Source organism: Oncorhynchus clarkii, chromosome 6, assembly GCF_045791955.1.
Source record: "Oncorhynchus clarkii lewisi isolate Uvic-CL-2024 chromosome 6, UVic_Ocla_1.0, whole genome shotgun sequence".
NCBI classification, from domain to species: domain Eukaryota; kingdom Metazoa; phylum Chordata; class Actinopteri; order Salmoniformes; family Salmonidae; genus Oncorhynchus; species Oncorhynchus clarkii.
The window spans coordinates 41,081,768-41,109,274 of NC_092152.1; the positions used below are offsets into that span (position 1 = coordinate 41,081,768).

Consider the following 27,507-nt stretch of genomic DNA (forward strand, 5'->3'; position numbering starts at 1 on the left):
ACATATCCTGGTATTCCGTCTGGCCCTAGCTGGCCAAAGTTCAGAAGTTCAGGAGTACCCAATAGAGTAAGATGTGAACAGATTGTAATTTCTGCCCCCCAAGATCTGACCTAGCGCCCTCCTTCCCTGTCCTTCCCCTGGTGTCTAATCTGAACCAGGCCAATTACTAGCTATGGATCCCAAGATCCAATCAGGGCTGGTTGTCATTGAGGTCATGTATTGAGGTACTGTGGAGATATTGTGGAGACTTGGGGGATGTTTTTTCTCATTCAATGAGGGCGGTACAAGGCTAACAGAGCTCAGAATTTTGGGTGGAAGTATAGCGAAAATCAGTGGGGTGACACACACACAAATATGCAGGCACGTATACACACACACACACACACACACACATACACACACGCACACTTTTCGCTCATGTTCATATCTCTGCTTTTCCTTCATAATGAGGCTGTGTTTTCCCTGCTTTGAAACTCCCACTGATATGTTAGTGAGGAGCAAACAGCAATGAAGTATTATTATTCTTTGCTACAAGGTAATCTTGGGTTTTATCAACAGTAAGATAGTCTGAAATGCTTTACTACAGCATAATGTAAATTATGGTACTGCTATCATACGGCTGGTATTTCAAATAGTATTGTAATTCCACCCCACAGATTACGGTGCCGGACTCTATTTTTGCCCCCCCCCAAAAACCATTTTGACCAATAGTGTGTGCCATGGTATTGTTATTTCTGGTTCATTAACAGTGCCTTGTAAGAGACCATATTTGTTGCACCTGTGAGTGAGAATGCTATACCAATTTAACTCCCATGTGGTTATAGTACCCCATCAATTTGTATAGGGGACAGATTGGAATGGCAGCAAGTCTTGCACCTTAAACGGTTGAGCCTTTTGCCATGTCCTTTTGGTCTGTTTTGCCCTGTAGTCGCTGACAGTTTGGAAGCCTTCAGATGTACAAGTGATATATAAAACACCAGATATTCATTAATATACTGTAATGTGTAAACACTTTACCTAGCAGCCAACCTGCTTACACCAATCGCTTGTAATTACAGTAAAATACTGTGAAATACAAACCCCTCACCTCAATGAATTTTATTAATTCATGTCAATTACAGTAGCATTTACAATAATTTAAAAAAAAGTATAACCCAGTCAATGTTACCGTATTGTGCTATGTATCATTACACAGTACTTGCTTTGATACCGTATTTATATTCAGTAGGTGTACTGTAATGTGAAATACAGAAGTGTACTTGCCACCAGCTGCCTGTAAGCTACTGTCAAATTCACAGTAACCCCTTTACAGTGTTTATAACCTACTGCTGTGGGCCTCTTACTCACCATTTAACCCCCCACACACAAGCCTGACAGGCTCTCTGCAGGAGGTTGACCTTAAAGGGTGCGGTCAACACCGCATTTAGCAAACAGTCGCACGCAGGCGTTCATCCACGCACACACACACACACACACACACACACACACACACACACACACACACACACACACACACACACACACACACACACACACACACCAAACGGAAGCTCTTACAGGAATGAGGAATTAGTAGTGAGGTAGTGAGGTGCAGGTGACAGAGGTGCAGGTGACAGCCCCCCCCCCCCCCCCACCCCCCCCACTGACGATAATGCCGTTTATTCTACAGGAGTTATGACTGTCCCCCTGACCCTGTCACCACACTCACTCACCAAAAGCAGAGAGATACACAGTGTCCTTCTGGAATGTCAGAGGGACTGTTAAAGCTCTCCGTGCTGCTCTCCCTCTTTCTCTGTCCGACCTCTCCGTCTGTCCCACGTCACGTCCACGGGATGAGGCGGCAATCTCGATCTCCCTCTCTCTCCCTCTCCCTTCTCTCCGGTGGATGTTCTCTCTGTTCCACAGCTGCTTTTAGCAGACGGTGCTCTCACAATACGACCTATATGCATTTACTCATTGTGCCTCTCTGAGGAAGGTGTACACACACACACACACACACACAGACACACACACACACTCAAATGAGACATCTTGGGAGGAGACACAGTCGTACATTACCAGACGGTGCTGTCGTGTGTGTAGGGACCAGTGATACTGTTACCAAGCACTTCCATCATCTTTAAATCACCATCTGCTTTTTTACAAACACAGCTTTTGAACGCTCAACATATGCCAAGGATGTTATCTCTGCCTGTAGTCGTGGCTTCGTGACAAGCTGAGCTGTGGCGTAATCGTGGATCTGAAAGCGTTGTTGAATCGTCATGTGGGGTTGACAGTCTTCTAAGTGTTCATCTGTCTGTCTTACAACATTGTTCCTGTTTTATCTTTAGTCCCTCAGATTGCTTACCTGCTGTTCTTCTTCCAACAGCTTCACTACACCAAACCAAACTTAGTAGGAGCGGTTCAGTTGTGTTTGAGTGTGACCGACCTCCACACAATGTTTCGAGCGAGGCCTGTGCCATCCTAAATAGGAGTTGGATGTATAGGCCGGCCACAGCCAGAGTATGTCAGCTTTAAATCACTGATATGGCCACACCCATAAGCATATAACTGTTATTTCCATGCAGAATAATGGCAAACATTTGTTTCCCTCTGGCTCGCTCTTAGAGTGTTATACGGCTGTGGCAGCCTGTAACAGCCCCCCTCCCCCACACACACACATAAACACCTTTCACAGTTTGTGAACTGTGAAAGGGGTTACCTTTTATGAAAGTGGTGACATTATAACATCCTGACACAGCTCCATGGCAACCTGCTCTGAAGGTCAGTGTGTGTGTCTTCCGCTAGCAGTTCAACTCTGTTCTGTTGGGGTAATGATCATTGCACTGACGGGAATCACCGCTCTGCTGATATGAATTTCTCTCTCTCTCATTCTTCTCATCTCACCCTCTTTTCTCTTTTCATCCTCTCAGCCTGTCTCTCTACCTCCCACCCTCCCACTCTCTCGACATCACCTCAATCGCTCATTCTCTTTCTCTTTACTTCTCTCCCACCCCCTCCCTTTTCATCGTCATCTCTCCCAGGGAAGGGGAGAGCAAGGTATTGAGAGGGGAGGGAGGGCACGAGAGCGAGCAAATGTAGAGGGACAGAGAGGTGAGTTAGTTGAGAAATAGAGAAGGAGAGGGCGAAGGAGTGAGGTACAGAGTGGCGCTTGTGTGGTGTTCACTGTGCACAGGTGGGCGACAGGTGTAATTACCTGCAAAGTGGAGACAGGTGGGACAGACAGAGAGAAGGGGGAGAAGAAATAGAAGGATAGGAGCAGGGAGGGAGGGTTGGCCACAGATGTCCCTGTGTGTGAATTGGACTCTCAGAGCAGGTGGGCTACAGGTGTGGCTGAAAGAAATAAAGACAAAAGAGAGAGAGAGAAGGGGGAGGACGGACGGAGGAGGAACTGATGACATGACATTTTTACACCAGGTGTCAGCAACCAGACCGGGTATAATGAACGAGAGTGTTCCTCGTTATATAAAGTCAAATACATACTTGTCTCTCGCATCTGTTTTGAAATGCTTTTTCAAGTGAAGATATTCCAACGTTTGAATTTGGGAGATTGCTTTACTTCTGACCTTGTTCTGATGAGGTTACGCAACAGAAACACAGGAAACGGCACTAGAAGGGAACACAGAGTGATTTGCTACTTCCCAGTGTTTAGATCGTAATGTACAGTACCTGGAATAGTTTGTCCTTATCGCCACTCATCTACAGCTCTAAACACATCTATTTCAGAGCAATGTTTGGACCAGTTGTGTAAACTAAGTAAACTAACTGATGTTGATATGTGTTTTATACTTGATTATGCCTTGAATTGGTCGTTCCCAACAGGAGTTTACAATGAGACACACTCAAGACACACACACACACACACACACACACACACACACACACACACACACACACACACACAGATTGTTTTATAACGATAAACGGTGTGGCAAAAAAAATCTCTGCTCTAGTTTGTTGTACTCAAAGTTGAGGTCATAGGGAGGGCGAGGGGTATGGATAGAGGCACGGGGGAGAGAGAGAGAAGGACGGAGAGATAGAGAGAGCCTTCAGTGACTTTGTCTCCTGCTTTATAATCTGATGGAGGCTCTGTGAGAGCATTGTCGATTAAGGTATTAGACTTCTATTCCATATCGATTTGCCCACACACACACGCACACCCATGCACTTGCAAACATGTCAAAGCATATTTACAATTGGATCAGGTCAATAGGAAGCATGGAAAGCTTGGATGGCAGGATGTCGGGGGGTGACATTTTTCTACCACTTCCTTGGTGACGGGCCAGGAGATAAAGAGGGCCTTTCAAACACACACACACCAGTGTTTAACTGTAACTGAGCTAACTCTAAGCTTTATATAGGAAAATATCTCTTAAAAACTTATCCACGTCATCCATATCTACATACCCTGCCAGCCTATACCCTCTGTGCAATTGACAGCTGCCAAGTCCCAGACAACTCCCCAGAATGAAGGAGAGAGAGAGATGAAATAATCCGTCATCAAATATTATTTTCTTCCCCTGAAGAAAGCTGCTAACTTGCTGCGATCCAGGAGTCCCCTCTATGAAAAACACATGTCCACACTATGCATACCTGTGTGTGTGTGTGTGTGTGTGTGTGTGTGTGTGTGTGTGTGTGTGTGTGTGTGTGTGTGAAACAACCCCAGCTCAGGTAATATGGTAACTCTATATGTCTGATTTCCCCTCTCTCCCTGTCAATCAATAGGCCAGTTAGACAGCAGGGAATGTAGCTGTCAATCACATCATAAATGGACCTGTCACATGCTCCAGTGACATCACACTGAGTCAGAGCAGCACTGACAGTCAGAGCAGCGCGGTGGGAAAGTTTCCAAAGCAGTGTGGGAATGTTTTGCGGACTCTGCTTTGCTTTTGACTCGTGTCGTACACTTGTTCGCATCCAAATCCATGTGGGGCTTCATGGCTAATGCTATCAATTCTGCCAATGCATTTGATAATCGAAACAGCTTAACTGACTGACTGTCTTTCCTCTTTTCACAGTTGCCTACCCCCCCCCCCCCCCCCTTTCATTCTCTAGTTCTGACTCCAATCCACTTTTCCAACCGAAAGCACACGTGTAATTAGCCAACTGCACTAACTGGAGTTGCCTAGTTATGTGTGCTGTGGGCTGGGTCAGAGCTGCTCTAACTGGTGTTTTAAAAATAAATTATTTAACCTTTATTTAACCAGGTAGGCTAGTTGAGAACACGTTCTCATTTGCAACTGCGACCTGGCCAAGATAAAGCAAAGCAGTTCGACACATACAACAACACAGAGTTAAACATGGAATAAACAAACATACAATCAATAATACAGTAGAAAAATCTATGTACATCATGTGCAAATGAGGTAGGATAAGAGAGGTAAGGCAATAAATAGGCCATGGTGGCAAATTAATTACAATATAGCAATTAAACACTGGAATGGTAGGATGTGCAGAAGATGAATGTGCAAGTTGAAATACGGGGTTGCAAAGGAGCAAGATAAATTAATAAATAAATACAGTATGGGGATGAGGTAGATTGGATGGGCTATTTACAGATGAGCTATGTACAGGTGCAGTGATCTGTGAGCTGCTCTGACAGCTGGTGCTTAAAACTACTGAGGGAGGTAAGAGTCTCCAGCTTCAGAGATTTTTGCAGTTCGTTCCAGTCATTGGCAGCAGAGAACTGGAAGGAGAGGCGGCCAAAGGTAGAATTTGCTTTGGGGGTGACCAGTGAGATATACCTGCTGGAGCGCATGCTAGGTGCAGCTAGGGTGACAAGTGAGCTGAGATAAGGCGGGGCTTTACCTAGCAGAGACTTGTAGATGACCTGGAGCCAGTGGGTTTAGCGACGAGTATGAAGCGAGGGCCAGCCAACGACAGCAACGACAAGTCGCAGTGGTGGGTAGTATATGGGGCTTTGGTGACAAAACAGATGGCACTGTGATAGACTGCTTCCAATTTGTGGAGATTTTACAGTCTATCCAGACACCTAGGTATTTGTAGTTGTTCACCTATTCTAAGTCAGAACCGTCCAGAGTAGTGATGCTGGACAGGCAGGTGTTGCCTAGTTATGTGTGCTGTGGGCTGGGTCGGAGCTGCTCTAACTGGTGTTGCATAGTTATGTGTGCTGGGTTAGAGCTGCTCTAACTGGTGTTGCCTAGTTATGTGTGCTGGGTCAGAGCTGCTCTAACTGGTGTTGCCTAGTTATGTGTGCTGGGTCAGAGCTGCTCTAACTGGTGTTGCCTAGTTATGTGTGCTGGGTCAGAGCTGCTCTAACTGGTGTTGCCTAGTTATGTGGGCTGTGGGCTGGGTCGGAGCTGCTCTAACTGGTGTTGCCTAGTTATGTGTGCTGGGTCAGAGCTGCTCTAACTGGCGTTGCCTAGTTATGTGGGCTGTGGGCTGGGTCAGAGCTGCTCTAACTGGTGTTGCCTAGTTATGTGAGCTGTGGGCTGGGTCAGAGCTGCTCTAACTGGTGTTGCCTAGTTATGTGTGCTGGGTCAGAGCTGCTCTAACTGGTGTTGCCTAGTTATGTGTGCTGGGTCAGAGCTGCTCTAACTGGTGTTGCCTAGTTATGTGGGCTGTGGGCTGGGTCATAGCTGCTCTAACTGGTGTTGCCTAGTTATGTGTGCTGGGTCAGAGCTGCTCTAATTGGTGTTGCCTAGTTATGTGGGCTGTGTGCTGGGTCAGAGCTGCTCTAACTGGTGTTGCCTAGTTATGTGTGCTTTGGGCCGGGTCGGAGCTGCTCTAACTGGTGTTGCCTAGTTATGTGGGCTGTGGGCCGGGTCGGAGCTGCTCTAACTGGTGTTGCCTAGTTATGTGGGCTGTGGGCCGGGTCGGAGCTGCTCTAACTGGTGTTGCCTAGTTATGTGTGCTTTGGGCCGGGTCAGAGCTGCTCCCGGCTAAACACATTCACTGTGGATTCAAGTCAACAAGTATAACACATGTGCATACACAAAAACACACAGGTACGAATGTACACACACTTACAAGGCAAACTAGTCCTAGTTAATGGTGTGTATAAAGTCTCCTCTACAATTCATCAGTAAACTATAGCAGCAGAATCCATCTTGGCTAAGATTTAGGATCCCAGCAGAGAGCGAAATGAGAAAATAGAGTGTAAGGAAGCTAGCAGCACACTTCCTTTGCACACACACACACACACACACACACACACACACACACACACACACACACACACACACACACACACACACACACACACACGCACACACACAACCTGGCCTGAAACAAATGCACCTGTCAGCTCTGTGTACCTGCCAGCGGCTGGAGCACTCATCTGGGGCTATGAGCGTGTGTGTGTGTATATATTATATTGTGTGTGTACCTTTACCAGGCCTCCAGTGTCACGAGCTCTGCTGTTTGGCTACTGTGCAGCAACCTAGCGTTTGCCCCAGAAAGCCTATGTAAATTACGATCGCCAGAATGGTCCCCCCAAAATATGTGATGCCCGTTTTGGCCTCTAAAATGTGTTTATTATGATCAAGTTCGATCCCTACAGCAAATGATTTTAAAGTTCAAGATATTTAATGAAATAGTGATGCATTCTGACTGCTACATTTGTCGTCACACAGGACCAGGTACTGACACAAACCAATCACGGGCCTGCAGGCTACGAGGAGGCTCCAGGTTGACTCTCTCTGGCAGGATGAAAATGACTACATCGACCATGGTCCTTCAACTAGCTCTCACGGTCTCGCGTTTAGAATTAGACGTTCATCCATGTTTCTCAAAACGTCAAATTTCAAAGGGGTTCCAAACGTTATGTTAAGTTTAGGCATTAACTCTGAAATCTTAAAGTTAGGCATGAACTCTAACCTAGGTTTAAAGGTTTAGGTTTAAAATAGGTTTAAAAGAAAAATCTCAATAACAACGTTCTATCGCTGGATTCGAACATGCCGCCTTTGGCAGCAGAGGCATATGTCTGCGTATTTAAACGGCTCACCATTGCCCCTAGTGGCCATTTTCCGTGTCATCTCTCGACGTCCTCTGAAATGTATGGACGTCAAATACTGACTTGTATCACGGATGACCTGGCTGGATCCTTTGCTAGTTACGGCCACTTTCACCAGGATTCTTAGCGACTCTTGGTTCCATTCAGCCCCATTCAGAAAAGTGGCGCACTTCAAATATTTCCGGCTTCATGCGCCATCGGGAGTTTTCCATAGGAATCTGTGGATGACGTCAGCACTATCACCATCTACTGATTTTACACTCTACAACCTTGTAGACAACTGTAAAACGGTGTTTATGTTTGTGTGTACACTACCGGTCAAAAGTTTGGGGTCACTTAGAAATGTCCTCGTTTTGGAAAGAAAAGAAAACATATTGTCTATTAAAATAACATCAAATTGATCAGAAATGCAGTGTAGACATTGTTAATGTTGTAAATGACTATTGTAGCTGGAAATGACTGATTTTTTAAATGGAATATCTACATAGGCGTACAGAGGCCCATTGTCAGCAACCATCACTCCTCTGTTCCAATGGCACGTTGTGTTAGCTAATCCAAGTGTATCATTTTAAAAGGCTAGTTCATCATTAGAAAAGCCTTTTGCAATGATGTTAGCACAGCTGAAAACTGTTCTTCTGATTAAAGAAGCAATAAAACTGGCCTTCTTTAGACTTGTTGAATATCTGGAGCATCAGCATTTGTGGGTTCGATTACAGGCTCAAAATGGCCAGAAACAAATAACTTTCTTCTGAAACTTGTCAGTCTATTCTTGTTCTGAGAAATGAAGGCTATTCCATGCGAGAAATTGCCAGGAAACTGAAGATCTCGTACAACGCTGTGTACTACTCCCTTCACAGAACAGCGTAAACTGTCTCTAACCAGAATAGAAAGAGGAGTGGGAGGCCACGGTGCACAACTGAGCAAGAGGACAAGTACTTTAGAGTGTCTAGTTTGAGAAAGAGACGCCTCACAAGTCCTCAACTGGCAGCTTCATTAAATAGTACCCGCAAAACACCAGTCTCAACGTCAACAGTGAAGAGGCGACTCCGGGATACTGGCCTTCTAGGCAGAGTTGCAAAGAAAAAGCCATATCTCAGACTGGCCATTAAAAAGAAAAGATTAAGATGGGCAAAAGAACACAGACACTGGACAGAGGAAGATTGGAAAAATGTGTTATGGACAGAATAATGTAAATTTGAAGTGTTTGGATCACAAAGAAGAAAATTCGTAAGACTCAGAAACAATGAAAAGATGCTGGAGGAGTGCTTGACGTCATCTGTCAAGCATGGTGGAGGCAATGTGATGGTCTGGGGGTGCTTTGGTGGTGATTAAGTGGGAGATTTGTACAGGGTAAAAGGGATCTTGAAGAAGGAAGGCTATCACTCCATTTTGCAACACCAAACCCTGTGGACGGTGCTTATTTGGAGCCAATGTCCTCCTACAACAGGACAATGACCCAAAGCACAGCTTCAAACTATGCAATAACTATTTAGGGAAGAAGCAGTCAGCTGGTATTCTGTTTATAATGGAGTGGCCAGCACAGTCACCGGATGTCAACCTTATTGAACTGTTGTGGGAGCAGCTTGACCGTATGGTACGTAAGAAGCGCCCATCAAGCCAATCCAACTTGTGGGAGGTGCTTCAGGAAGCATGGGGTGAAACCTCTTCAGATTACCTCAACAAATTGACAACTAGAATGCCAAAGGTCTGCAGGGCTGTAATTGCTGCAAATGGAGGATTCTTTGACGAAAGCAAAGTTTGAAGGACACAATAATTATTTCAATTAAACATCATTATTTATAACCTTGTCAACGTCTTAACTATATTTCCTATTCATTTTGCAACTAATTTCATATATCTTTTCATGGAAAACAAGGACATTTCTAAGTGACCCCAAACTTTTGAACGGCAGTGTATGTCTGAGTGGCTTTTCAGGCTTTGCTCAGTATTAAATTGCCTTGTCATGCATACAGTAATATGCCGTAGGGGTAATTCTATGCTTTAATAAATGCCTCATTTTGAAGATGTAAAGTGTGGCAAGACTGTGTGTCTGTGCGGTAGGTTTGCTATAGATTTTTTAAATCCTTTACATGAGAACGATACAGCCTTTACCAGCCACACCATTCTGCCTTGGTAATTGGTTTCCCTCCTCTTCCCGCCTTCCTTTACCAGTCTTTCTTTCTTTTCCCTCTGCTCTCACCACTTGCTATCCCCCTATCCTTCTCTCTTTCTTACACCATTGTTTTTTTAATCAATCCTATAACAGCAGATGAGCTTCTGCCGGTTTGGGCAGGTGGAGAGGGAGGGAGGGAGGGATCAATAGCGATGTAGATAGGGTGGGACGGAGAGAGGGGGGCATGGGGGCTGGTGGGAGAGGAAGATGTAATGAAAAACTATTTTCCCTTTTTCTCTCTCTCTCTCTCTCTCTGTCTCTTTTCTCTCTTCGCTCTCTCCTCGCTCTCTTCTCTCTCCGCTCTCTCCGTTCTCTCCGCTCTCTCTCTCTCTCTCTCTCTCTCCTCTCTCTCTCGCTGTCTCTCTCGCTGTCTCTTTTCTCTCTCCTCTCTCTCTCTCCGCTCTCTATCCGCTCTCTCTCGCTGTCTCTTTTCTCTCTTACGTCTGTCCGTTCCACTGTATGATTTCTCTTTCTATACAAGATCTTCCTTTCGTCGTAAAAGTGGTTGGAATGACACTCTCTCTTTCTCTTCTTCCCTCTGCACCCTTTGTTTCTCTCCCTCCTTCCTTTTCTCGGTCTGTCGTCCTTGCTCTGTCTCTCCGGCGGCTGCGCTGAGCTCTTGAGCGGAGGCTGATGGGAGCTCATTGGGTGCGGTGTGTGTGAGCGATGTCACTGGACTGTGTAATTGAAATGGAAATAAGCCAATCAGGGACTGGTGTGGTACGGTACCTTACTCTGCATGCACTCCACTGTTCCAACTCTCCTGACTCTGAGTGTGTTTGTAGGAAGGAGCAAGGATAGTTTTTGGCCCTGCCGAGGGGATGTGTTTGAACGGTGTAATCAGCTGGTAACAAAAGGTTTAAACACCTAACACACACACACACACACACACACACACACACACACACACACACACACACACACACACACACACAGGGTGCTTACAAGACCATTTCTACCCCAGGACTGTGTTGTGACCTGGAGCTCTCTGGCAACAGCTGTAGCATAACAAAGACGTGCAATTATCATGGTTTGACAATTAGCCTGCCATCCACTGGCGGTTTTTAATTACCCTGCTAAATTACCAGGGCATCAAGGACTCTACTCACCAGACTGTAAAAGTCTTCTACCCGTCGTTAGAGGTGGAGGGTGTCAGAGGGGAAGTGTGTGCCCGGGATGGCCCGGAGTAAGAGAGTATTAGGGGCAGTTACAAGGTGTGTGTCGGGGGTTAAGGGCTCTCAACTCAAACACTCGACAGGGGAGAATTATTCTTGGAGTGTGTGTTTCTCTTCTGCCGATTCAATTTGGTGTATAGTGTGAGAAGATTTTCAAGTTATATGTACACACACACACACACACACACACACACACACACACACACACACACACACACACACACACACACACACACACACACACACACACACAGTGCCTACTTAGCCCTTTGATAGAGCTGTAATTTACATTGTGTTATGTTTGTGTGTAGCACTGGTATGTAGCTTCCTCCACTCATCACCAGCCTCTCCATCGACCTCCACTGCACTCCAGCAGTATTCTATCGCCTTAGACCTTTTCAACTGACACATCAGTTGTATTTAGCTTTTTACGATGACTACGATACATACTTTTCTGCTTGATTTATTTACGTGGTACTTACACCTTGTATGTGAGAGGCTGGTGTGTTTTGAAGACCGTTCTGTGTTGAATAACTATTTTCCCGGTGAATTACAGCATTGTTTATAAAACCCCACAGTCAATCGCGTATTGATAAACACGAAGACATTAGGACCATGAAAAAACATGAACAATATTTTCTATTCTACTTTTAATTAACCTGACTTTTAGAGAAGACGTTTGACACAGAGGTAAAACAAGATGTTGAACTAGTAGGTTGTGTGTATAGATTGACTGAGGAAACTAGCTTTCACTCACTCACTCACTCACTCTGTTGTATCTGCTACTATTGGCCCCCCTCTCTACTGTCCCAGTGCCAGACCACCTTTTGAACTGATAGCAGGGAGGTGTGTGTGTCCTGCTCAGTCACCCAAACATCCTCTGGTTCATTTGCAGTCCAGACCATTGTCTCTACAGCAGAACCAAGGAAAGGGGGAGACAGTTGATCCATCTCTCTCACACACACACACACACACACACACACACGGCAGTTTGGTGGAGTGCATGGAACCATGGTGCGTGTACACACAAACAAGCACATGTACACACACAGCAGAGAGGCTGAGCAGTTGAAGCGTGTGTTGTGATGATTAAATCAGTGACATTTAAACCAGAGGAGATGCCTTGCTCTACCTGTGGGTTTCAGTGACATGTTTTAAATGAGATGTTACACATGAGATGCTGCCTGCCCTAAAGGTAAACAGTCTTACTCAGCTATTTATTCTAATGAGTAAACACAGGAAACCCCCATTAGACGCTAGCATAAACGTCACACAAACGTACATACTGTACACACGTTACATACCCCGCGCTCACATACACACACGGGTGCACACACACCAAACAGATGGTGTCAGTCAGAGTCCCCAAGCTAGCCCAATCTCCACTAGTAACATTGTGTTAGTGAAGGCTTCCATATAGAATGTGATACTCCACAAAGCGAGAAGGACTATCAAAGGCTATTCTCCCCCTCTCCCTCCCCTAATGACTGGGGAGTAGTGAAGCAGCTGTGTGTGTGTGTGCGTGCGTGCGTGCGTGCGTGCGTGCGTGCGTGCGTCGTCCTCGTCAGTGTGATTATTAATGCAGCCCGGACCACCTTTATCATCATAACATCATCAGCAGTCTGCTTACTTTGGCCGACTCTCTACTCTGTCAGAGGGAGAGAGTTTGGGGAGAGGGAGAGATGAGAGGGGCAGAGGATAAAGCCTAGAAGAGAGGGAGCGCAGAGTGTTCTAAGTGATGTCTATGTCCCGTGAACAAGGATGAGAGGGTTTTCAATTAAAAGTTCTTGTCAGGTCTCTCCTCTTGCCAGACAAAGACTGATTCCCAATTAAAAATCCAGACGTATCAAAGGCGAGGAGGAGAATGAAACTCTGTTTTCAGGGGTTAAGTTGGGTTCGTTGCCCTGAGGTTAGAGTCCGCTTGCCCCATACCCACCCCAGAACTAAACACACCCACACAAATTGCTTTCCTTGTAGGATGTTAAGGCTAGATTCAATGGAACCTCAGGACAGGGGTTTGTGGACAAATCAATAAGGAATCCAGAACTTAGCTGTGTGTGTGTGTGTGTGTGTGTGTGTGTGTGTGTGTGTGTGTGTGTGTGTGTGTGTGTGTGTGTGTGTGTGTGTGTGTGTGTGTGTGTGTGTGTGTGTGTGTGTGTGTGTGTATCAGATGAGGGCATTAGAACCTCATGGCCTTCTGTAGTCTGTTGTGGATCAGTGGAGTTATAAACATGCCTCTCTGCACAGCCTTCTGGGGGGAAAAAAACACACGCTGTATTTTGGTATCGTTTGACATTTCCTGCTTCAACTCTCTCACATCTCCCCTAATCATTTTCTCTCTGGAACCCTCGGTCTGAGTTTTTCCTTCACTCTGTTTTCAAAAATATATTTTTTGTCTTCTTTTTTTTTTTTTTACGGTGGAACTTTCTGGCATCCGAAAGAGAGAGTTGTTGTCCAAGTAGGATTTTTCAGTGTGCGAATCACCACGCCGGGGAGAAGTGGTAAATATGTGTTGCTCAGATGGATTCAAAGACAAACCTCCTCGTTCACTGAAGCCACGTGACGGATATCTAAAGAATGTTGAGATCCAGCCAGTGCTCATAAAACATGTCATATCTAAACAAATTCATCAACACAAAACATAGAGAAAATGTTAACAGGACCGTCATGTTTATGTTTTTGTGTGTGTGTGTGTGTGTGTGTGTGTGTGTGTGTGTGTGTGTCCGTGTGATTTACAATGGAGGATGTTCTAGTACTCTCCGGTGATCTTGTTGATATGAACTGAAGTGGAAGTGGGAGTGGGAGTGGGAGTGAGCTCACCTAGTCACATTGACTTCTGTGACCAGCACACTGTGTACTGCAGAAACGTGTTTAGGACCGTGAATGTTAACTCTACTTTTAAAGAACCACAATCAATCTCTATTACTGTCTCGAGCAAAGTCACTTCCTTGTTTAAAAAAACAAACAAAAAAAACATGTTCTTATTATGTAATGTACTTTGTGTTTGTGATTGACCGTGTGTAAAGGCAGCCAAACATACATTCTCATTTGGACCCTAAACAAACAGGTTCTTTGAGCTTCTGGAACTTTTTGAGGCACTTTCAATAGTGTCCGACTGTTAATGAGTAATCCACGAATTCATTCCGTTCGTTCAAATGAAACGATGGCTGATTTTAATCTTCCATTTTATCTGTAGTTGAAGCCCTTCACTAGTCTTCCAAACACTAACGCTCTCGTCCTTGGTTTCTGTCCCAATCAGGTTCCACCGTGGAGACTACCACATTGACGTGTGTATAAACGACTACCTGGACGTGTTCTGTCCCCACTATGAAGACACGGTGCCGGAGGAGAGGACGGAACGTTACGTCCTCTACATGGTCAACTACGACGGCTACAGTACGTGTGACCACACCGCCAAGGGCTTCAAACGCTGGGAGTGTAACAGGCCTCACTCCCCCAATGGGCCGCTCAAGTTCTCCGAGAAGTTCCAGCTCTTCACCCCCTTCTCTCTGGGCTTCGAGTTCAGACCAGGCAGAGAGTACTACTACATCTGTGAGTACTAACGTATATCACCATATACATATGTAGGATCTTCATTTTAGGCATTTTGCTCCATCAGGAATAGAATCCTGCAGCAACAGGAAATGTGAATTGTTTGAATTATAATGAATGTTTTTTTTTTAAGGGGTTGATGCATTTTTCAAATCCAGTCTGACATTTTTAAGTGGAAATTACTCACTTTGAAGCTTTTGTTTTACACCTCGAATACACTACAAGTTTGCATTTCCTGCCGTGCAGGAAAATTCTCAGCAACAGAAGAGGGATCAAATTACGATCCTGCATCTGTGTGTGAGAGTACTAGAGAGTAATGTCACGTGTTGTACCATTACGCGTTACAGTTGAAGTAAGACTGATGTCGGAGGGGAGGGCGGATGCAGCCCTTAACGTGTTTAGAATTGTATTAAGCCGTCTCAGAAGAACAACCATTTCACATCCAAGTTTATATTAGAAGAATATGATACTTCAAATTGGGTCTGGTTTGTTAGGAAGTCTTGGCAAAGCTGTCATACAAAAAAAACAACACATTACTCTCTAGAACTCTTTACTGGACTGATCCACTTCACTATGGGCCTTTGTAGAATATATCGTCTATCTCAGCTCATTTTCTGCCTGTTACACAGGACACAGAGCCCTAACCCCATATTACAGGAACTGTGGTGTGTGTTTGATAGAAAACAGCCTCTAACAGCCTTGACTCCTCACCCCGTGTCTTTACAACCTCGCGATTAGAGGAGACACTTGTAGACTCACATTTCACTGCAGCTTTTCATTTAGAACACATTGCTCCTAGAATGTTCTTCCCTAATAAAAAAAGAAAAGTGGAACGCAATCCTCTGGGATACTGATTAAGACAAATTTGAACATTAGAAGTGTTCCCTGCTGAATAGTATCCCATGCTTCGTAAAGAATGGCAGTGAGGGGTTACTCTTCATATTACGATGTGAGGTTAAACAGCCCAGAGGTGCTGGGGTTTCATGTGTCATGGCTGTGGAGAGGTGTGTGTGTGTGTGTGTGTGTGTGTGTGTGTGTGTGTGTGTGTGAGTTCGTCTGAGGCTGCCACCCCAGGGAAATCAGTTTTTTTTTAGCAAAGCTGGGTGATGGAGTTGGGTTGAAAGTATCACTTTGCTGCTGCTGAAATATGCTTGTAGTTGGACTCACTGATTCACTGCACTGCCAAATACCACGTCCACACACTGTCTCCTAAACCGCGTACTCTGACACCAATATGTCTATTGATGTACTGAGATTTCACTTCAGTGTATTGTTTGTGTGTGTGTCCTGTTTGAGATCGTACTGTGTGGATCAACCAAGGTGTGAGGTTAGAATATGCTACTTAGCGTATGTAGAAGATCACTTCTACTTTTTCCTCCAGAACTTCTGGGTCGTTCCACCAATTCGGTGGCCTTTTGAGAAGTGTACTGTAAGAAGTTGACTTTCACCAAATGTTTGCATTCTGTCATAAAGAGCACATGTTCAACTTCATACTTCATTTCCCCATCTCAAGAGGTTTAAAAAAAAAAAAAGGAACATCGCAAGAGGTTAAATTGACAAAAAAGGAATATCTTAAATGAGCCATAAAACCCCTTGTGAGAGGGGGGATGGAAGCTTGTTGTGTGCGACAGGGAGTGTCGCACACAACATGCACACGTCATAAAACATCGCAAAACTGTCTATCAACGGATAACAGGGTTGACATCTTACGCTCGACCCGCTCGGTTTCCCACCACAAAACACCAGAAACTGCAAACAACACAGAGCTACCGATGTGGGCTGTAGCCACGCAAGAGACCAGACTCAGTACACATGACACCTCCGTACACTGAGTGTACAAAACATTAGGAACCTTTTCCATGACAGACTGACCAGGTGAATCCAGGTGAAAGCTATGATCCCTTATTGATGTCACGTTGTTGAATCCACAATCAATCAGTGTAGATGAGGGGAAGGAGACAGGTTAAAGAAGGATTTTTAAGCGTGAGAAGGGCTTACCAAGAAACACTTCCAAAAGGACTAATTCAAGATTAAAAGGAGTTGGCGTACTCAACAAAAAAAAAGCAACTATTTATTTATTTTAGCTCACTTTAATCCATTTGTACAGGATGTGGACAGGTGACTGATGTTTCGATGTCAAGCTAAAGTCTTCCTCTGGATTTTTAAAGACAATTGAGACATGGATTATGTATGTGTGTCATTCAGAGGGTGAATGGGCAAGACAAAAAAATGTAAGTGCCTTTGAACAGGGTATGGTAGTAGGTGCCAGGCGCACCGGGTTGAGTGCGTAAAGAACTGCAATGCTGCTGGGTTTTTCACGTTCAACAGTTTCCCGTTTGTATCAAGAATACACCACCCAAAGGACATCCAGCCAACTTGACACAACTGTGGGAAGCATTGGATTCAACATAGGCCAGCATCCCTGTGGAACGCTTTCGACACCTGCTAGAGTCTATTCCCCTTGACGAATTAAGACTGTTCAGAGGGCAAAAGGGGGTGCCACTCAATATTAGGAAGGTGTTCCTAATGTTTTGAACACTCCGTGTCTATTGTCCATTGTTCATTATTTGCCATGGTGTCATCACTGTGCAAGTGTTCTGGACCATAGGCAATATAATTAAAACAAGTTCAATGCTCAGCAATAATATAATATTGTTCCTTGTTGCCAAACATGGGGGGGGGTGTCCTCATCATTGTCTTATGCTTAGGCCAGCATCATAGCCATAAGCTCGGCTGTGTGATTGTGCATGGATCGCATACCTGAATAATGAGCCAGTCGTGGGGTTCCATCAGTCGGCTTGTCCTTGTGTGTTGGGATTGATGTGCTACTTGAAAAAGTATTGAGCTTCCTTAGCAGTGGAAAACGTGTGTGTTGTGTTCTGGAAGGTCAAGGTCCGTTTTGCCAGGTGGATGAAGCTTCATCTCAGGTTTAGCTTGTGTAGCTGGGATTTCACCTCGTTCTAAGTCTCCTTCTATTTTAGCAGTTCGGCACTCCGGTCTGGGTAGATGCTGATCCTCTTCCCTGCATAGGTCGGACCCCCGGCTTCCGCAGCAAGGTGAACAATTCGCCGCTCGACTTCGAACCTGTGGATCCGTACAATCATACAACGAGAACCATTGCGGAGTTGACCCGTGCGGTACGCAATGTTAATCAGCGGTATGGGATCCAGCTCCTCCTGCTCAAACAGTTCATGGAAAAGATTACTCATGAAGGGAGTTGGGTTGCCCACTTGCACACTAATTTCAAGTCTTGTGACCCGCACATAGAATTTACAGGAATGAGTTTTGAGTGATTCTGTTTTCTCTTTTAGGAGTTTGATTATCCCTACCAACTTAGCTTGCTCTGTTTCCAGGTACAACTCATGGAGTTGTACCTCTGTCGCATTGGCTGTCTTCTCCAGACTTTCCACGTTCGTTGAATGGGTATCCACCAGCAGCGAGCACTGCCAATGATTCATTTTACCGGTTTTAATTGTAAGTCGGGTGCAGATACAATCTCCTCACAAACAATCTCTCGTATAGTAAGTAGCGGCCAGCTCTTTCTGATGTCTGGCGTTATGAGCCACCTTGTTCCCGCAGACAGACGACAGACGAATTCTAGCTGCTGGAGCAAAATAGACCTGCTAGTTATTTACTGTCACACATTTAATGTCCAACACCTTAATATGATGCTTAGTATTGAAAAGTTTTAGGAAATAAGTCTGTTAACTCATAGAAATTTGCTAAAGAAAGCCACGATAAGGCCACGTGTTTCAATGCATGCCACCGGAACCCTATCATGTATGACATTCCATGGAGTGTGTAAACTTATATTTTTTATTACCATAGCATTTTTGTATGTTCTCTATAGTAATATACTTGAAAATTTATAAATTGACCAATTCGGCACATTTGGGCAAACTCCTGGCAGACTTGATACAAAATATTGTGCAGTAATGTAATTCTTCATTGGATCAGTCTGAAACTTTGCACAAACACTGCTGCCTTCTGGTGGTCAGAATCTAAATTACACCTAGACTCCTATTTGAAAGTATGTCCTTTCTCTTTCAAAGATGATAAAAAAAAGCATGTTTTTTTTGTTTGTATTATCTTTTACCAGATCTAATGTGTTATATTCTCCTACATTCATTTCACATTTTCACCAACTTCAAAATGTTTCCTTTCAAATGGTATCGGTGGTGCAGCGGTCTAATATACTTCATCTCAGTGCAAGAGGCGTCACCACATTCCCTGGTTCGATTCCAGGCTTTATCACATCCGGCCGTGATTGGGAATCCCATAGGGTGGCGCACAATTGCCCCAGCATCGCCCGGGGTAGGCCTTCATTGCTATGCAGGACATTTTAAACTTGTAGTGTATTATTGAGGTGTATTTGAGGTTTAAAAAGGCTTCTGAAGTTTGTCATTTCCACTTTGACATGTCAGACATGGTTTTCCCTTGCGAAAAACGTCTCAGCCCCTTTACAAAATGCCCATTAATTACAGTATAATTCACATTTCCTGTTGCTGCAGGATTCTTTTCCTGCCGTAGCAAACTGGCTCAAATTAAGATCCTCCATCTGCATTTTTTGGTACGGTATCATTTCTGACAGTTAAGGACAAGCTGCCAAACAATCCCAGACATCTTTCCCCATGAAACATGACCCCTGCCTGGAGTGTTGAAACGGGCAGGGGATATCATTGGTAGATCTACACACAAGTCTGTTTTATCCATCATCACCATTTATGATGGAGGCAGTTAACCTGACAGCCAACCAGGGACTTCTCTCTCTCTCTCTCTCTCTCTCTCTCTCTCTCTCTCTCTCTCTCTCTCTCTCTCTCTCTCTCTCTCTCTCTCTCTCTCTCTCTCTCTCTCTCTCTTTACTCTCTCTACTCTCTCTACTCTCTCTCTCTCTCTCTCTCTCTCTCTCTCTCTCTCTCTCTCTCTCTCTCTACTCTCTCTCTCTCTCTCTCTCTCTCTCTCTCTCTCTCTCTCTCTCTCCTTTATTATCTCCACCTGTTTCTTTCTTTCCCTTTCCGAAGCAGTCGAGATGGAGGGGTTGCATTACAAAAACCTCCCAAATTCTTGAATGTTGGCCATTGTCAGCATGACACTAACCAACGTTTAATTCAGCTAATTGGCTAGGCCCGCCACTAGCCAAAACCCTTACCTAAATAACTAACTGCCTGTGTATGGCCAGTTGTCATGAGCTAACACCAGCTGCCATGACTATATATGGTATTTATGTCTCATATGCCTGTTCTATGACGGTGCTATTAAGCCTCATGGCAGCAGGTCAAAAGCTTCTTAGTAGAGTTTTCTGTTACAGACTGCTTGCCTTGTCAGCCCTGATAGAGCTGAGAATCACAGGAGAAATGGCACGTCGCTACTCATTGCGTATTAATTTCCTTGTGTCATTATTTTTCGACTCTATCTCTCTGCGTTGTTGGGAAGGGCCTGTAAAAGTAAGCATTTCGCCGTTAGTCTACAGCTGTTGTTTACGAAAGCACGCGACAAATACAATTTGACTTGATCGGAAGGGAGAGGGAAGGGAAGGGAAATCGCCACAGTTGGAGTTAGATGAGGTTTAGGGTTAGACACTTCCCCCTGTACGTTTTATTTCCAACCGTTTTTTTCTCATCCCGCTGAAAAGATGCCTGTCCAGAGTGCTATCTTAAATTACACTCCAACTGATAGGCTACCCATAGAACACATCCATTCTGCTATACAATGTCATATTGCTTTCGATGCCTGCGGCTTCATTGCTCTCTGAGTGATTCCAGCGTGTCGCCTCTCTGGCCACTGCTGCGGATATTAAAGTCATCCACCATGAGCTCTGCCGACATGTGATTTCCCAATGCTTTTGTGTCCAGATTGAACATCTGTAAGACATGGGGGGGGGGGGGGGGGTTGTTTGTTGATTGGATAGAGTATAGTGAAGAGAGAACAGCGGAAGGGGAACAAAAATGACATCTGTATTATAGTAATACTCTTTTCTGGGGCATGTTTGCTCACAAAGGCCCCAGATTGACAGCAACCTCATCAGCACCAGCAACACCTTCATCATAGCTCTCATCCTCCTCCTGATCCTCGTTAGCAGCATCAGCAGCAGCAGAAGCATAGCCGTTATGATCCTCAGCTGCTTCTGAAATTAATTTGCTTCATGAGTAGCTTACATCATCATCAAAATCACCATTGTATCACCAGCATCAGTGTGAACAATTTGTTACACATCTGTCTTACTTTCAGATTGCCATACAACACCTACTGCCATCACAGAGGTCAGGCATACCGTAACTACCCGTATACATATATATATATATATATATATATATTCAACTCTACAGTATACGATTTAGCACGTCATTTTAGAATGATGTGTTTTCAGTCAACGTTCGCTTAGCTTGCTTCCAAATCTGGAGAAATTGTTTTGTGGATGTTGCCGAGGGGATATTGTCTAGCATGAAAGAAGCAGACAAGTAAGAGTGATATTGTTAAACATTCTTCAACATGACTCTTCCCGAAAGGACAGCGGTGAATGGTTGTGTTTTTGTTGAACACAGCAGTGGATGCCATTGAGAACCTGTTGATTGGACAGGTTCCGCTTTCTGACAGGGAGGGCACTGTGTGTGTGTGTGTGTGTGTGTGTGTGTGTGTGTGTGTGTGTGTGTGTGTGTGTGTGTGTGTGTGTGTGTGTGTGTGTGTGTGTGTGTGTGTGGGGGGGGGTAATAACCACACTACAGGAGGCTCTAGAAAACCCCTAATTTGCATTCAGAAACATGCAGAGCATAGCAGACCAGACAGATGATTGCGGGAGAAGAAAACCCAGTGGCTGTTTAACAAGATAGACTGGTGGGGGATGGGGGCATGTATGTGTGAGTGTGTCTGGCAGGATAGCTCTGTATATTGTGGTTGGTATAATGTTGAAGAAAAATGACATGATATACTGTGTGGTTTGCGATTGGAAATATGGACAATACATATGGCTGGGGAAGTAATGTGGTGATGTCGTGCTTATTTTGGGGCATTCGTGTTGAGGAATTGCAAAGGAATTTGAAAGTAAATAATCATGTAATTGAATTTTGGCATTATCCTTCTTCAAAAATGCGTATTATATTAATTGCAATGGAGAGAGGAACTCAAAGCAACCACCGTGATTTACACTGAGTCTCATAATGAATTGTTCTTTCAGTAACTCAAGGAGCTGAGGGAGATAGGCTGGGGAAAAAAATGCCCGCAGTCCATTGATTGATTCACTATCTGGTCCGTAGATGAAGATTAAGATGTTAAATTATATTCTGACGGAGAAACGCCCGCTAATGGTGTTTTCGACCTTTGAGTTCGGTGCGGGCTAGGGCTTGATTTGTTGCATCTGTGATACAATTATAAAGAGGAGACAGAGTTCTGCTGTCAGGCGCTTCAACAACACAAACGGCTTAATCAAAGCTAGCAGGTCGCGGGGAATAAACCCAAATCGAGACCATGATTCTTCATTTTTCGTTGCCAGCCGCAGCTCTCTGTTTAGAGGAGCTGAATTGTCTATCAAGTCGTAGAGGGAGAGAGAGGTAGAGAGAAACAGAGGGCTAGAGTCAGTCGTAACAGCATGGGCCAAAACCTTTTTTCTTCTTCCCATGCTTCCTTTCTTTCTATAAATGAGTGAGAGTGGGTGTGAGTGAGAGTGCGAGAGTGAGAGAGTGAGTATGCAAAATGCACTGCCTGCAGGAAGCCATTTAATGTTACTCACATCTGCAAGCAATTCAGCAGAATACTGTATTAGCTGTGATTGAGTTACGGCTGTGGCGTGTCGGCCACTCTGACAGACGCTGCTAAGGAAGGGATGGGGAAGGGCAAGGGAAGCGCTTCCTAGGTCAGAAGTCAGCCAGCATTGGCGGCTTAAGTGAACCCTGCAGATCAGGGAACGCTGAAGGCAGCATCTTTTTCTAATATAGAGAATCTGTGGAGCGATTTTAATCTCAGAAGGGCCCAAATCCAATATCAGAAGAGTGAGGGTTGAGAGAAGGGGAAAAAAAGTGTCTGTGAGTCGATGCGATGTGTGACGAATGGGAAACTAGCTGGTGTCATCAAGCAGTTGTCTGCTATGAGTTATGTTGCTCGTATTGCCTTCGTGGACTACACAGTGACAGAAAACATGATCCGTCACTACTATGTCCCGTGAACAAGGATGAAATGAGTTCTCAGGTGCGGAGTTAGAAACAGAACAGATCTGTCTGATTGACCTGACAAAAACCAGGTAGGCCATGGTCAAAAAAACATCAGCCGTGCTCGCAAATGTCAAAACACTACAGTACGGCATAATCTATAAAGTGCAACAAGATACACAGCTGGATCGTTACAGTAAGTGGTAAGCCAACCTAAGAACATAGTTTTGATGTTCATTTTCAAAAGGATTGTCTTGCACCCACGTGATTCAAGACGCAAGGCATAGCCGTTCTGTCGTGCTTGTGGTATAGTATCATGTACCCTATAATGCAAGTCATACAGAGGCACTGTTCTGCGGCAGCAGGAATAGTGTTAAGCAAAGGCGTGGATGGTATATATGTACACAATAGGTATATGTTTTCAGGCTGAAGGAGGATGCATAATAGTCACAGAGGGCCTCTGCATTTCCATTCCTATGGGTGAGTAGGAAACCTGGGTACAGACATGATAATAACTCAGGCTCTACCCATTCATGTGAAAAATCATTCCTGTCATCAGCTCTCAGAAATGACTCAACAACATGAAATAGTGTGACAGAAACCACAGTCAACCGCTTGGACTTAAATGCATTATCATAATTTAGATAGATGGGTTACTTTCTCTCCTCTCCTCTGTGATTCTGGGTCATTTCCCATCCCTGTGTGTCACTGTTCCTCTCCATGGCGGCTAGCCCAGTGTGCCTGCCCTCCAGACAGCACGTTACACTCCCTCCCTCCCTCAAACACTACCAGAGAATGGCCGCCACCCAACTGCTCCCCTGGGGGGGGCGTCTCTATTGGCTGCCGCTAAGGTACCAGTCACAGAACACAGCCACTAATGACCCAGCCATCAGAATCCTCATGGTTCTGAGGCCCCCCATTTAAAAAATTAACTGGAGACAGTTGTCCAGCGAGCTGTCTGCCTGGCTGGCCAGACTTAGCTAATCAAAGGAGTGAGGTAAGTAATGGAACACTTGTTGAAGGAAGAAAGGAGGGAGGAAGATAAGGGGGAAAAGGCTCTAATCAACAAACTAGCGTTTGACCACCAATAATGTAATTATCGCTTTTGTCCCTGGGAAAGAGTAATGGCGCTTCGCTAATGCTGTGAAAAGCCTGGAAATAAGAGAAACGAGGACGAACTAGGAATCACGTACTAGACAATGACAGTTTTTCCACATATATATAAAAAAAGATGAAAAAGTCACCAGAATCAAGAACGACGTCTTCTCTCTCTCACTGCGTCCCTCTCGCTTTCTCTTGCATCTCTGAGCCAGTAGCATGAGGGATGAATTGGGTTCATATTTGGCACTGGTTGAAAGATGTGAGGAAAGAGCGAAAGGCCAGTTTATATGCTTTCCACGGCCTCCTCCCCTCTCTCCTCTGACCCTCATCCTCCATCCATCCTTCAGTACCGCCTATTGTGATTGGACTATAGCAACATCTGGTTAATGGTCCTCTCCCGGGGCCTTCTCCTCAATTTCCCCACCCACAGGTTGTGTGGCCAACAGCACTGCAGTTGTTGTTCTTAGTCGTAGTTTTTTCTTCTTCTATTGTTTCATTCATGAAAGAAATGCAGACTGCTGTGCGGCTTGTTGATGCATGTGCGTGCATGTGAATGCGTGCAAGGGTATCTGAGTGCGTGCTACAGTGAGCTCCAAAAGTATTGGGACAGTGGCACATTTTTGGATGTTTTGGCTCTGGACTCCAACACTTTGGATTTGAAATGATACAATGACTATGAGGTAAGCAAATTGGAATGGGTCTTGGGTGTCAGGTAGGGTGGAGGTGATATGATCCTTGACTAGTCTCTTCAAAGCACTTTTTTTTGGCCTCATTCCGTCAGTAGAGGATGCCTGGTTATTCTTTAAAAGTGCTATCCTCACCATCTTAAATAAGCACGCCCCATTTAAAAAATGTAAAATGTAGAACCAGGAACAGATATAGCGCAGGTTCACTCCTGACCTGACTGCCCTTGACCAGCACAAAAACATCCTGTGGCGTACTGCATTAGCATTGAATAGCCCCAGAGATATGCAACTTTTCAGGGAAGTTAGGAACCAATATACATAGGCAGTTAGGAAAGCAAATGCTAACAGAAATGTGCATCCTGTAGCACAAACTCCGAAACGTTCTCGGACACTGTAAAGTCCATGGAGAATAAGAGCACTTCCTCCAAGCTGTCCACTGCACTGAGGCTAGGTAACACTGTCACCACTGATAAATCTGCGATAATTGAGAATTTCATTAAGCATTTATCTACAGCTGGCCATGCTTTCCACCTGGCTACCCTTACCCTGGTCAACAGCCCTGCGCCCCCTACAGCAACTTGCCCAAGCCTCCCCCATTTCTCCTTCACCCAAATCCAGATAGCTGATGTTCTGAAAGAACTACAAAATCTGGACCCCTACAAATCAGTCGGGCTAGACAATCTGGACCCTCTCTCTTCTAAAATTATCCGCCGCAATTGTTGCAACCCCTATTACTAGCCTGTTCAACTTCTCTTTCGTATCATCTGAGATCCCCAAAGATTGGAAAGCTGCCGCAGTCATCCCCCTCTTCAAAGGAAGATCCTTGACTTTGGCGATGTCATTTACAAAATAGCCTCCAACACTCTACTCAGCAAGTTTGATGCAGTCTATCACAGTGCCATCTGTTTTGTCACCAAAGCCCCATATACCACCCACCACTGCGACCTGTATGCTCTCGTTGGCTGGCCCTCCCTTCATATTCGTCGCCAAACCCACTGGCTCCAGATCATCTATAAGTCTTTGCTAGGTAAATCCCCGCCTTATCTCAGCTCACTGGTCACCATAGCAGCACCCACCTGTAGCACGTGCTCCAGCAGGTATATTTCACTGGTCACCTCCATAGCCAATTCCTCCTTCGGGCCGCCTCTCCTTCCAGTTCTCTGCTGCCAATGACTGGAGCGAACTGCAAAAATCACTGAAGCTGGAGACTCATATCTCCCTCACTAGCTTTAAGCACCAGCTCTCAGAGCAGGTCACAGATCACTGCAGCTGTACACAGCTCATCTGTAAATAGCCCATCCAACTACCTCATCCCCATACTGTTATTTATTTTGCTTCTTTGCACCCCAGTATATCTACTTGCACACTCATCTTATGCACATCCATTACTCCAGTGTTTAATTTCTATATTGTAATTATTTCACCACTATGGCCTATTTATTGCCTTACTTCCCTTGTCCTACCTCATTTGCATACATTGTATATAGACTTTTTCTATTGTATTATTGACTGTATGTTTGTTATTCCATGTGTAACTCTGTGTTGTTGCTGTCGCGCTGCTTTGCTTTATCTTGGCCAGGTCGCAGATGTAAATGAGAACTTGTTCTCAACTATCCTACCTGGTTAAATAAAGGTGAAATAAATAACATTTTAAAAAATGATGACGGAAGTGAGTACTGCGGGGCGATAGTCGTTTAACTCAGTTACCTTATCCTTCTTGGGAAAAGGAACAATGGTGGCCCTCTTGAAGCATGTAGGAACAGCAGACTGGGATTGGGATTGATTGAATATGTCCGTTAACACACCAGCCAGCTGGTCTGTGCTTGCTCTGAGAACGCGGCTAGGGATGCCGTCTGGGCCGGCAGCCTTGCGAGGGTTAACACGTTTAAATGTTTTACTCACGTTGGCCGCGGTGAAGGAGAGCCTGCAGGTTTTGGTAGCGGGCTGTGTCAGTGGCCCTGTATAGTCCTCAAAGCGAGCAAAGAAGTTGTTTAATTTGTCTGGGAGGGCGAGGGAGGACTTTGTTTGCATCGCGGAAGTAAGAGTAGCAATGATCCAGAATGCTGCCAGCCCGGGTCACGCATTCGATATGCTGATTCAATTTAGGGAGCCTTGTTTTCAGATTAGCTTTGTTAAAATCCCCAGCTACAATAAATGTAGCCTCAGGATATATGGTTTACATGGAGTCCAATGAAGTTCTTTCAGGGCAGTCAAGGTGTCTGCTTGGGGGAGGGGGGATATACATTTCTGTGATTATAATCCAAGAGAATTCTCTTGGTAGATAATGCAGTCAGCATTTGATTGTAAGGAATTCTAGGTCAGGTGAACAAAAGGACTTGAGTTACTGTATGTTGTTATGATCACACCACGACTCGTTAATCATAAGGCATACACCCCCCGCTCTTCTTCTTACCAGAGAGATGTTTGTTTATGTCGGTGCGATGCGTGAAGTAACTGGGTGGCTTTACCGGCTCCGATAACATATCCTGAGTGAGCCGTGTTTCTGTAAAACAGAGAATGCTACAATCTCTGATGTCTCTCTGGAAGGCAACCCTTGCTCGAATTATGTCCTACCTTGTTGTCAAGAGACTGGACATTGGCGAGTAGTATACTCGGGAGCGGTGAGCGATATGCCCGTCTACGGAGCCTGACCAGAAGACCGCTCCGTCTGCCCCTTCTGTGGCGCCATTGTTTTGGGTTGCCTACT

General features: G+C 44.9%; 1 protein-coding gene across 2 annotated transcripts in view; it reads left to right on the top strand.

The window, feature by feature from the left end:
- Positions 1–27,507, top strand: part of LOC139411156 (ephrin-A5b-like) — a 116,084-nt gene that overhangs the window by 79,530 nt on the left and 9,047 nt on the right. For both annotated transcript variants that reach the window (XM_071157053.1, XM_071157054.1), the window contains exon 2: positions 14,583–14,875. In XM_071157053.1, the coding sequence (XP_071013154.1) occupies positions 14,583–14,875 (293 nt within the window). The remainder of the gene's footprint in view (positions 1–14,582; positions 14,876–27,507) is intronic.